At 35.8% G+C, this 13,416-nt stretch overlaps 1 protein-coding gene across 1 annotated transcript; it reads right to left on the bottom strand.

Annotated features, from left to right (window-relative positions):
- Nucleotides 1-1,947: 1,947 nt before the first annotated feature.
- On the bottom strand, nucleotides 1,948-12,214 carry LOC101890790 (odorant receptor 63a-like). Its single transcript, XM_020039062.2, has 10 exons — nucleotides 11,962-12,214; nucleotides 11,802-11,901; nucleotides 8,192-8,330; nucleotides 4,786-4,983; nucleotides 4,608-4,712; nucleotides 4,365-4,530; nucleotides 2,732-2,837; nucleotides 2,573-2,674; nucleotides 2,299-2,454; nucleotides 1,948-2,125 (listed from the first exon to the last, which is right to left on the bottom strand). Exons 1-10 carry the CDS (start codon nucleotides 12,084-12,086, stop codon nucleotides 2,075-2,077), a joined length of 1,248 nt encoding a protein of 415 aa, XP_019894621.2. The 5' UTR covers nucleotides 12,087-12,214; the 3' UTR covers nucleotides 1,948-2,074.
- Between the last annotated feature and the right edge of the window lie 1,202 nt (nucleotides 12,215-13,416).

Genomic DNA, 13,416 nt, shown 5'->3' with positions numbered 1-13,416 from the left:
CAGATTTTAATAAAATTATTAAAATTAAAATCAACTATTTTTGGGCTTTATCTGATAACTGGTACCAAATATCATTTCTGTGGAGTGCATATTACGAATGTGAGGGATTTAAAGGCGAAATCGGATGAAACATATATATGGGAGCTATAGCTATATCTCAACCGATTTTTACCAAAATTGGTGTACTTGCTTCTAAGCTGGTTTCGGTCGGATTTGCCAAAATTGATGCTTTTACGGCCATTTGGTGGTCAATAACCCGAAATCGGATGAAGATATATATGGGAGCTATATCCAAATCTGAACCGATTTCGATAAAATTTAAAACAGCTATTCCTGTGCTCCATCTAATACCTGGTACCAAATATCACGTTTGTGGAGTGAACATTACGAATGTAAGGGACTAAAACACTAAATCGGATGAAACATATATATGGTTGCTATATCTATATCTGAACCGATTTTCACTAAATTTGATATACTTGCTTCTAGGCTGAATTTGGTCCGATGTACTAAAATTCAGTCCATTTGGACTTATATCGGCCATTTGGAGCACAATTAACCCGAAATCGGATGAAGATATATATGGGAGCTATATCCAAATCTGAACCGATTTCGATACAATTACAAACAGCTATTTCTGGGCTGTACCTTATATCTGGTACCAAATATCACGGTTGTGGAGTGAACATTACGAATGTAAGGGACTAAAACACTAAATCGGATGAAACATATATATGCTTGCTATATCTATATCTGAACCGATTTTCACTAAATTTGATATACTTGCTTCTAGGCTGAATTTGGTCCGATGTACTAAAATTCAGTCCATTTGGGCTTATATCGGCCATTTGGAGCACAATTAACCCGAAATCGGATAAAGATATATATGGGAGCTATATCCAAATCTGAACCGATTTTCTCCAAATTTGTTGTATTTACTTTAAGGCTAATCTCGGTCACATGTGCCAAAATTCGGGCCATTTGGGCTGATATTAGCCATTTGGTGGTCAATTAACCCGAAATCGGATGAAGATATATATGGGAGCTATATCCAAATCTGAACCGATTTCGATAAAATTTAAAACAGCTATTTCTGTGCTCCATCTAATACCTCGTACCAAATATCACGGTTGTGGAGTGCATAGTAGGAATGTGAGGGACTTAAAGATCAAATCGGATGAAAGATATATATGGGAGCTTTAGGTATATCTGAACCGATTTTCTCCAAATTTGATATACTTGCTTCTAGGCCGAACCCGGTTGGGTGTGCCAAAATTCAGGTAATTTGGACTGATAGTGGACATTTGGTGCCCATTTAACCCGAAATCGGATGAAGATATATATGGGAGCTATATCTAAATTTGATCCGATTCTTACCAATTTCAATAGGGTTCGTCCTTGGGCCAAAAAAATATTGTTTGGAAAATTTCATCTCAATCGGATTATAAATGCGACCTGCATTTTGTTCACAAGAATACATGGACAGACGGACGGACGGACGGACGGACGGACGGACGGACGGACGGACGGACGGACAGACGGACGGACATGCATAAATCAACTCAGAAAGTGATTCTATGAAGGTTCTCAAAAGTAACTATGGGTCTATCTCGTTTCCTTCTCCATGTTACAAACAAATGCACAAAGACATAATACCCTTACCACTATGTGGTGTAGGGTATAAAAAACCGGGTATCACTATATGTGCAAAAACTTGGCCACAAGAATTTGTCTATCCCACTGGCCGTTTTACAGAAAATTGAAAATATGTCAAAATACTATAAATACATTTAATCGGTTTGTCCCGTATCATTTTCAATACCAAAAATTCTGCGGACCTAAAATACATTTCAGTATATTTTTTTTAACCACTTCACACCGTTCGGAAGCTAAAGTGATTTCCACAGATAAAATTGTATGCTGCTTAAGAAAAAAATGCCATTCAAGTTAGTTTCTTTATGAATCTTTATTCAATTTTCTAATTAACAGTGCATAAGTACAGTTTATTAAACAATTAATCGATTTTTAAAAAGTACGTGGATAGAGTAGAATCCTTTCTAAATTATATTTTGTTTTACATGCAATTTCGCAGAAATAGGAAATACGATACACTGGAACGGGTTATCTGAAATTAAATTTCGTTACAAGTTATTATCATTTTGTATTTGGTGCCGTAACATAACAACCCATAAGTTTATTTCAAAAATTTCAAAAATAATGGGAGCTATGTCCGATCAATGCTTATATAAGAGCTACATTAATTTAAGGTTTTAAATGTTTTAACACAATTTTACTCACCGTTAAAAGTGTTTCCAAGGACATTCGGCTAAAGCCACCAACATCCATTCTTATATTTTGATTAGTTCTCATAATCATGATCTGTATCATGAATTTAAAATTTCGATTTTCATCGAACCACAAACTGCTGTAAATTGCTTGGGGCAAACGTTCACTCTGAAAATAAATGGAAAATATTTATGAGGCGTATACCAATAAGATTTAAATTCTCCTTGTTAAAGTAATTTTAAGTTGTCGGAAGGAAGCCGATCGAACAAAATTCAAATTTAAATACCTCTGAAGTAATACGCTGGCCATTCAGGCAAAATATTAGCAATTCATAAAAGGCTGCCAAGAGATAGAGACAAACTTTAATAGAACCCGAAATGTCCTTACCCTGTAAGAGAAGTACATTAGGTCTTACTTATTGGGGCTTATACACCAGGTATCTTACCAAATCGACACTGGCTTTAAAGGTTAACAAGCAAATTAATAGACAGCAAGAAATAAATAGTCCCAGAGATGGCTTTTGATACACTCTGTTTAATCGACTGCAGAAACTGGAATTGAAATAAACAAAAACATGTAAGCAAAGGCAATAGTCGTGCGGGGCCGACCATTTGATTCCCTACAACACTACATTATGTTGGGAGCTCCCTTATATTCAAATCCATTTTAAAGATTTCGTTTTTGAAATGATGCCATAGAGCACTGCGGGTTAAAAAATATTCGAGATCTAGCGTAAATTTTCGAATTTTTAACATAAAAATTATGGTTTATTTTACCCGCTCAATATTGTCCGATAATCTTACAAATTGATAGGCTCCTGCCCAGCCCTGAACTCTAACTCCATGCAATTTCCGCGTCGATTGGTTCATAATTGTGGCCTGAAGAGCAACAGCAAAATCAAGGAATTTGTCTGTTTTTGGCCCATTTCAATCCCTAAATATTTTGCTATCATCTCCAAATATGCTTCTATCTTGACCCCAACTTCACCTCCATTTAAATTTGGTAAGGATCGAACCATAAATTAAACACTCCAGCATTTAAATGTGAATAAATCTTTTGTGTATCGAACCATCGCTCGTTACCGTGATATTGGTAGCGTAGCCCGACGTCAAGAAAGTGGACGGAAGAAAACAGCAACATTAGCAGAAATGGTTCGAAAAGTAAAGAAGCGACTTGATCGAAACCCGCGTCACGGTGCCCAAAAAAAGCACGTGCTGAACATATCGCAATATTCCATTCGGCAATTATTGAAAAATGAGCTCGGGGTGAAGCCATTGAAATTCCAAAAAGTGCAAAAACTTACACCGCAACAGAAAGAAAATAGACTCAAAAGAGCTAAAGAGTTGCTTCGCTTGGACGAAAGTGGTGAACTGCCGAATTTGGTTTTCTACGATGAGAGAACATTCGTTGTCCAGCAGTTTGTAAACAAACAAAATGATCGTGTTTACTTGCCAAAGAGGTGGCCAGCTTCGGTTGGCCACCAGAAATCAAGCGCCGGCCATGGTAATGGTGTGGGCCGCCATAACAGCCGATGGTCGCTCTCCGCTCGTATTTATCGAACGTGACATCAGAATAAATGCTGAATATTATCGCGAAAATATTCTGGTGGGCGTATTAAAGCCTTGGGCACGCAAACATTTCAGCACCCGCCACCCAAGAATGGTTTCAAATTGAGGCTCCTCGCTTCATTTCCAGCGCACAATGGCCACCAATAGCTCCGGATACCAATCCGTTGGACTATTGTGTCTGGAGTAGTTTTGAAAACAAGTTTGGCACTAAAAAATACCAAAGTGTCGATCACCTCAAGCAAGCGCTTCTCCAGGAATGGGCCAAAATACCGCAGAGCAACATTCGGGCAGCGTGTGAAAGTTTCATTGGCCGTTTGAAGGCCATAATTCGTGTCAAAGGTGACCAATTCGAACAAATCTAGACTTATTCTTAAATTTGATGCTATTTTCGACATTTTTTGTTTTCATTCAATAAAATTAAAGAAAAGTGTAAAAATTATGGCTTTTGACTTTGTTGCAGTTTTTTATCTCACCCTGTATGCCATTTGTTAACATGACTTATTTATGTACCTCAATAAGTTCTGATGCAATCGTACGCAGGCTTCCAAGTATTTGGTTCTATGTTGAGATGGCACATGTTCCGAAGTACTGTAAGTAATCAAAGTTCGCAAAACCCTCAACATTGTCAAACAATGTACCGAAATCACACTGAAGAGACCTGAACATGTAATCGATGCTGCAAAAGGATACACATTTGTAAAGTTATAATGTATATACCTGTATGCATACATATTGTTGTGAGGTAATGCTTACCAACTGTGGCCAAATATATTTGCATTGTCACAACAAAATATTCCAAATAGAAATGCCACAAAGAATTTACGTTGGAATACCAAACGGGAAAAGAAGCGGGAAATGCTAGAAATAAATAAATTCAAATAGTAGTGGCAGAAATGTGGCTCCTAAACATCTTTATAGGTATATTCCTTACGAAACTCCAGTTTTTCTTTGTCATTCTCATCGCTTATGTACAAGTAGTAAATATTTGACACTAGACTGTGGCCGGTATACCAACTGCAAATGCCAAACACCGTGAAGCGGAGTAGCAACAACTGTCTCTTGATATCAATCCAGGATTCGTTAAGTATTTGAGTTATGTCGTTAATAATATTTGCGCTGTCAATCAATTCTGAAAGTATGAAAAATATATGTAGGGGAATAATTGACATTAAATTAACAAGTAAACAAGTTAAAACGCAGTAAGTTGAATACCCTCCATAATTTGGAACGAATTTGGAAATTTTCAAAAAATAAAATCCTTAAATAATTCTGTTAAAATTTAAAAAATACCGAATATAGACGTTATATTGGGGTCTATATGATAACGTGAACCTACATGACCCATTTACAAACTTAACCTGCCTACTGGAAAAATAAAGATGTGTGCAAAATTTTAGCCATCTATCTCCATTCATTCGAAAGATAGCGTGATTACAACAGACGGACAGACAGACAGACGGGAATCGCTAAACTTAGAATTTTACGCTGATCAAAAATATATACTTTGTTGGGTCTGACATGAGTATTTCGAGGAGTTACAAACGGAATGACAAAGTTAATATACCGTCCATAGTATGGTGGAGAGTATAAAAAGCAGCTAAGTTCGGCCGGGTCGAACTTTTAATACCCTCCACCATTTGGAAGGAACTTGAACAATTTCAACAAATTCCGAAATATTTTTTAAATACGATTTTAAAATACGATATTTAGAACAATTCCGGCGAATAATGTCAATAAAATCATCAAAATACGGAATATCGGCAGATGCCGTTAAATGGGGCTATACGAAAACGTGCACCGAAATGCCCCATTTACGAACGTAACCTGTCTACTGGCACAATACACTGTGTGCAAAATTTTAGCCTTCTCTCTCAATTCGTTCGAAAGATAGCGTAATTACAACAGTCAGAGAGACACACACAGACGGATATCGCTAAATCGTCTTAGAATAATACGCTGCTCAAGAATACATGTACTTTATAGGGTCTATCAAGAATATTTCGAGGAGATACAAACGAAATGATAAAGATAATATCCCCTCCAAAGAATGGTGAATGGTGATTTATTGTGCTATAAATAATTATTAAATTAATTATTAATGCAGATGCGATATCTGGTTTTTTTATACCCATCAGCCATAAGGCTAGAGAGGGTATATATCATTTGATACGGCCAAAACGTGCCTCTCTGAAATAAAAGTTTTAGACCGTAGGTCTCTTTGGACATTGCAAATCGTTATATGTATCAGTGTTAGGTCAGGTGCGAAAATGGACGATGTCGATCCACCTCATCAAGTACCTCCCCAACAAATGGTCAACATTTGAAATAATTATAACTCTGATAAGATGTGATGTAAAAGTCCCATTGTCTTCAAATTTCACACATCCTAATACTTGTATCAACCCAAGATCTGGTATTAAGACGGAACATATCGGTCCACTCCTTTATGGAACCTCCCCCTCATATAACGCGAAATTAACATCCGATTCTATTCAGACTTGGTCCATCTCAATATTTCTATCATCACAAGATCTGCTATAAAGATGATAGAGATCAGACCATTCCTTCTGGTACCTCCCCCACAAAGGTCCACAGTTTTGAATAACCAAAACAGTCATAAAATCCGAAATAAGCATCCGGCTGTCCTCATATTTCACACATCCCATTATTTCTACTAACACAAGATTCGCTGTGATGATGTGATACCTTCTCTACAAAGGGTCAACATTTTGAGTATCCATGAAGCTCAAAAAGCGCGAAATGAACATCCAATTCAATTCAGACTTGGTACATCTCAAAATTTCCATCAACACAAGATCTATTATAAGGATGGTAGAGATCAGACTATTTCTTCTGGTACCTCCCCCACAAAGGGTTCAAAATTTTAACAAAACTAAACGCTGAAAGTAAGTATCCAACTCCTAAGCATCTGACTCTCTCAAATTTCACACAAACAAACATTTTTGCTAACACTAGATCTGTTGTGAATATCTGCAAGCCCCTTCTGATATCTCTCCACAAAGGATCACCATACTTATATCTATCATAACTTGCGAAATATGTCAGCGATTCCTTACAACTTGATTTATTCTGAATATTTCTCTCAACAAGAAACTTGACATGAATATGGTATTTATTATTTTGCATAAAATTGGATTTACAGGGCGAGATAAAAAAACTGCAACAAAGTCAAATGCCATAATTTTTACATTTTTTTTAATTTTATTGAATGAAAGCAAACATGTCGGAAATAGCATCACATTTTTGAATAAGTTTCGATTGGTTCGAATTGTTCGCCTTCGGTACGAATTATGGGCTTCAAACGGAAAATGAAACCGTCACACGCTGCCCGAATGTTGCTCTGCGCTATTTGGGCCCATTCCCGGCGAAGCACTTGCTTGACGTGATCGACACATCGGTATTTTTCAGTGCCAACCTTGCTTTCTAAAATACTCCAGACACAATAGCACTGGAAATGAAGCGATGAACTTTCTAAACATTCTTGGATGGCGCGTGCTGAGTTCGATGGTGCTGAGCCCTGTTGGAATGTCCAAGGTTTTCGGCAAAAATGTTTGCATGTCCAAGGCTTTAATACACCCTCTAGAATATTTTCGAGATAATATTCGGCATTTATTCTGATGCCACGGTCGATTATACGAGCGGAGAGCGACCATTGGCTGTTATGGCGGCCCACACCATCACCATTGCCGGCGCTTGAGTTCTGCTAGCCAACCGAAGGTGCAGATTTTCAGCTGACCTCTTTGGCAAGTAAACACGATCATTTTGTTTTTTTGTACAAACTACTGGACAACGAATGTTTTCGCAACGGAGAATATCAAATTCGGCAGTTCACCTCTTTCGGCAAAGCACTTCTTTGACGTTAGGCTACGCTGCCAGTATCACGGTAACGAGCGATGGTACGAGACACAAAAGATTTATTCACATTTAAATGTTGGAGTGCTCTAACGAGAGCCACTTCTGGTTTTCCAGCCAAATATAAAGAAATCGCACTATCACGCTTGAATTCCATCACAAATAACTTTTTTTCTGCAAATTTTCTCCTAAATGCTTTTGTACGCTTGTAAATAATATAATGAGCTGTCACTGGAATAATTTTAACAGCTGTCGGACGAGTGGTTTGGAAATGACAGCAGTCTGAAGTTGGTTGCAGTTTTTTCATCTCACCCTGCATATTTAAAGAATCGAACATGGGCTGAGGATAAACAGCTGTCGGCAAAACCGACTAATACTTTTTAACTTGTTTAGTTATAAATATTGCACTACTCTACATAATTACTACACTACTTTTCAATTTATAAAATCGAAATAGTACTTACCTAATTGAAAGATTTCCAAATTTTGTAACATTTCTGAGTTCTCGACGGATTTCATCATATCAAATAAGCAATCTTGAGAAAATGTAAACATCCACAATTTCCAAATTGATATGAGACTTTGAAAGAAAATTAAAATTGCCTTGGGAAAAGAAAACGAAAATGAAAATAGGGTGAATTTTATAATATCAAATATAAAAAAAATAACGTTGAAGCTCGTATCAAATTTAAGCGAAATTTTTATGGTTTGCCATGATATCCAAATACATACAAATGATATCCAGAAGGATATATACAAATAAAAAGGGCTCAAAGTGCAGACTTTTTATGCCCTCCACCACTATGATTATCAAAGTAAAACGAAACATTGAAAAGAGTACAATATGTTAAATTTGAATATCAATTCATTTTAATTGAAACAAAATATAAATTAAAATAGCACAACCCTTATTATTTTTATCCTATTTTGGCTGGAAATTGTGACAAAAACCTTCAAAATACCGACAATCTGGAGGTACCATTTTATAGCGGCTAAAACTATTAGTGGACCTGTAGCAGGGAGCGAACAAACCTTTTGTCAAGTTTCATTCAATTTGGTTGGATAATGTGTCAGAAACCTTCGAAATACCGAAAATCGGTATTTTTGGGGACCATACATCTTCGTATAGTCTATGGTACCTCCCAATATTCGATATTTTGATGATTTTAGCTACATTATTGTCTGAAATTGCTTCAAATTTCGTATTTGCTAGGTAGAGGTAGCTTTATTCTACCTTCTACAATTGTGCCATTGTTGACACAAATTTTTTTGTTATTTTGTTGCTTCAAAGTAGTCTGGCTTCACCCCATTGTTCTGCTTTCAAAATAAAGATAATGGGTGGAAGCTATATAAAAAGCTGAACGGATCTCGATAATATATGACAAAGGTATTTCTGAGCTGAATCGAATGAAACATATATATGGGAGCTATAGCTATATCTTAAGAGATTTTCACTAACATTGAAGTATTTACTTCTTGGCCGAATTCGGTCGCATGTGCCAAAATCCACACTATTTGGGCTGATATAAACCATTTGGTTCACAAAAACTTTAAATCGAATAGAGATATACATATATAGGAGATATATCCAAATCTCAACCGATCTTCATAAAATTTGTAAGAAGTCTTCCTGAGCTGTATTTAATAACTTTTCCGGAATAACGTTATTATGGAGTTCATACCAGTAAAGAAAGTCCTAAAGTCGGGCGGGGCCGATTTAATGATACCCTACACCACTTTGCTAATTTAGTTGAGCTCCACATAACAATTCAAAGGTTTTATGGGAGAATTCAATCATACATCCTATGATTATAATTTAAAATTCAAAGGACTAAATATGCCGAAGCATTTGTATCTTTTAAATTCGGACTTGTATTGCCCATTTGGTGCAAAATTAATTTGAAATCAGAACCGATCTCGATAAAATTTGACAAAGATATTTTTGAGCTGTATTTGATATATTTCCCTGAATATCGTTGTTACGGAGTGCATATTCCGGCTGTGGGTAACAAATACAACAAATCGGATGAACAATATATATGGGAGCTATAGCTATATCTGAACCGATCTTCACCAAATTTGACATACTAGCTTCTAGACTCAATTCGGTCGTAAGTGCATCCAATTTGGGCAAATATTAGACATTTGGTGAACAATAAAAGGTAAATCGGACGAAGTTTTCTATGGGAGCTATATCCAAATCTGAACCGATCTCGATAAAATTAAGCAAAGGTATTTCTTACCTGCATTTGATATATTTCCCCAAATATTGTAGTTACAGAGTGCATATTACGGCTGCGGAGGGCAAAAATAACAATTCGGATGAACAATATATATGGGAGCTATAGCTATATCTGAACCGATTTCGATCAAATTTGGCATACTTGTTTTCAGGCCTAATTCCATACTATTCGGGCTGATATTACACGTTTGGTGCAAAATAAAAAGCAAATTGGACGAAGATATATAAGGGAGCTACATCTAAATTTTTACCGATTATCTCCAATTTCAATAGGGTTCGTCCTTGGGCCAAACAAATGTTGTTTGGAAAATTTCATATCAATCGGATAATAAATGCGACCTGCATTTTGTTCACAAAAATACATGGACAGACGGACGGACAGACGGACTGACATGCATAAATCAACTCAGAAAGTGATTCTATGCAGATCATCAAAAGGAACTGTGGGTCTATCTCGTTTCCTTTTGCCTGTTACAAACAAATGCACAAAGACATAATACCCTGACCACCTTGTGGTGTAGGGTATAATAATGGCTGAGGGGGACTTAAATAACAAATCGGATGAACATTATATATTATAATTAACATGAATGGAAGGGAGCTATAGCTATATCTTAACCGATTTTCACTAAACTTTATATACTTGCTTCCAAGCTCAATTTGGTTGCATGTGCCATCCAATATGGGACAATAAAAGACAAATCGGACGAACATATATATGGGACCTATATCCAAATCTAGTCCGATTATCTCCAATTTCCATAGGGTTTGTTTCTAGCACTGTGGAAAATTTCACCTCAATCTGACAATTAATGCACCCTGTACTTTTTTACAAAAATACATGGACGGACAGACGGAGCATGTGATTCTATGCAGATCGTCAAAAGGAACTATGGGTCTATCTCGTTTCCTTCTTAATGTTACAAGCAAATGCATAAAGACTTAATACGCTGACCACAGAGTGGTTTAAGGTATAACAAGTAAAAAATCAGCTAATTTCGGCTGTTACGAACTTTTAATACCCTCCACCATTTTAAAGGATCTTGAAAATTTTCAAAAAAAATCCGTCGAAAATACCAACTAAATGAAAACTGTTATATGGGGGCTATACGAAGTCGGGGACCTGAATAATTCTTTGTCATAGGCTGTAGTACCGATTCTGAACTTCAAATACGAAAATTGAAACAATTCCGTTGAATAATGTAGCTAATATCATAAAAAACCGAATAAAGGGAGGTATATACGATAACGTGGATAATTCTCTTCCAGGGGGTAAATTACTCAGAAGGAACTCCTGGTGTGGAATTTCAGAGAATTCCATTGAAAAATGTGGCTACAATCATTAAAATACCGAATATCGGGTAGTACCGTTATATGAGGGCTACACGACATCGTGGACCGATATAGCCCATCTTCGAACCTGACCTGCCTGCATACTAAAGACTAATCTGTGCAAAGTTTTACCTTCCTTTCTTAATTCGTTTTGACTGATGGACAGACGGACGGACATGGCTAAATCGTCTTAGAATTTTACGCTGATCAACAATATATGTACTTTGTTAGTTCTAAAATTATTATTTCGATGAGTTATAAATGGAATGACGAACTTAATTCACCCTCTATACTATGTACGGTGGAGGGTATAAAAAATCGTTGGATCGAAAAAACGTTGGTTATTTTCCGTATACTTAATGAACTCGGCACGCTATGATGTTTTTATAAAATAATACTGGATTGTTTAAATCGGAAAGATTCAGATCTAAGTTATGTTGACATTCGTGAAATACACTGAATGTAACTGGTAAAAAATATATAAATATTTCGATACTTACTTCAATATATATTTCAAACGTGTAATGGCGACGTTCCCAAACATAATACAATTGACCGTAGCAAGCCAAAATCGAGGTGACAAATAGAAATAAATTTAAACTAAAGAAGATATTTGAAATTATTATAATTCCAACAAAAACCAAAATTAAAACATCTCACATTTTCAATGGATGTAAAAATTTGCTTTTATATTTAATATTACAGCCGGAAAACATGCCGATCCATTTTAAAGGATTGAGAATTCGACCACCCTTATCACTTATATCGATTAGTATTGTATCCATAATTGTTGGAGATTTTCAATATTGTCAAGTCTAAACAAACAAACTCTTAGGATTTAGAATGTTCAATGAAAATGACTTTTCTGAGTTTTTCGAAAATAGCAGCAAGTTTCGCTAACTGAATTTAAACAGATGTGTAAAATAATTGTTTTCCATACCTATACATATATTGTTATACCATACCTATACATATATTGTTTTATTTGGTATCATGTTAGTCGCGTTTTTTATAACAATAAAAACGCATAATTATTGCGGTTTGGTTTAAGTTGTGGTTTTGTAATGGCCAAACTCAAATTGATTATTATTTACATATGTATAATGCAGGATTTAAAAAGTATACTGGCAAGGACCCCCTAGAAAAATAGAAATTGGTATTAAATTTCATAATGTTGTCAATTCTTTGGATCCTTTAACGAAGTTTTTTTAGCTGTTGTTAAAAGAATTTATTTTAAATAACTCATGCAGAGCATATACCCTAAATTTCAAACTATTGTCATACCAATTTAATACTCAAAAAGGCCAGCTAGTATAATTATAAATTATATTATAAATATGAGTATGAGCTGGCCCGGTCCACGTTGCCGGCTCCCAATTTTAAAGCTTAATAAATTACAGATCTGACTTATCTAAGCGGCACAATTTTTATTATAAGTAATGACTCCATAGTAATTTCTTAACAGAAAGATATATTCATGGTAAAAAATATCATAGATTTTCACCTTTGATATTTTGAATAGTCTACTCTTATTTTTCAGCCATAGGCTTTAATTTGAGTTTTAAAAAAAAAATTAAGTTCGGCCGGGCCAAACTTTTAGTACCTTCCACCTTAGGGTAAAGGAAACATTAGAGCCTATAAACCAATTTTTAGACACATTCATGGGAAAATGTGCCAAAAATCATCAAAAACCGAATATCGGGAAATAGGCTATATGGGGCTATACAAAAACGTGGACCTATACATACAGTGTTTCGCCAAAAGAGCTAGAACCCATTAAGACCAAAAAAATACCAATTTCTAGACAAATCCGCGAAGAAATGTGGCAAAAACCATTAAGAATACCGATTATCGGGAGGTACCGTTATATGGGGGCTATACCAAAACGTGGACCTATAATTACAATGATACGCCACACGAACTGGGACTCATTATGACCTACAACTACCAATTTTTCGAGAAATCCGTGAAAAAATGTGTCAAAAATCATCAAAATACCGAATATCAGGAGGTACCGTTATATGGAGACTATACTAAAACGTGGACCTACACATATAATGATTCGCCACATGAACTAGGACCCATTCTGATCTACAAATACCAATTTTTAAAAAC

The sequence above is a fragment of the Musca domestica genome, unplaced genomic scaffold (assembly GCF_030504385.1).
Source record: "Musca domestica strain aabys unplaced genomic scaffold, Musca_domestica.polishedcontigs.V.1.1 9, whole genome shotgun sequence".
Classification (NCBI taxonomy): domain Eukaryota; kingdom Metazoa; phylum Arthropoda; class Insecta; order Diptera; family Muscidae; genus Musca; species Musca domestica.
The sequence above is the reverse complement of the archived record's forward strand: the minus strand, read 5'-3'. Positions and strand labels throughout refer to the sequence as shown.

Excerpts from the sequence above, each read along its gene's own strand:
- LOC101890790 (XM_020039062.2), bottom strand. The coding sequence starts at position 12,086 with ATGGATACAATACTAATCGATATAAGTGATAAGGGTGGTCGAATTCTC. Across the intron at positions 4,713-4,785 it reads CAAAGAAAAACTGGAGTTTC|CATTTCCCGCTTCTTTTCCC; the intron begins GTAAGGAATATA and ends ATTTATTTCTAG. Across the intron at positions 2,675-2,731 it reads TTAAAGCCAGTGTCGATTTG|GGTAAGGACATTTCGGGTTC; the intron begins GTAAGATACCTG and ends CTTCTCTTACAG.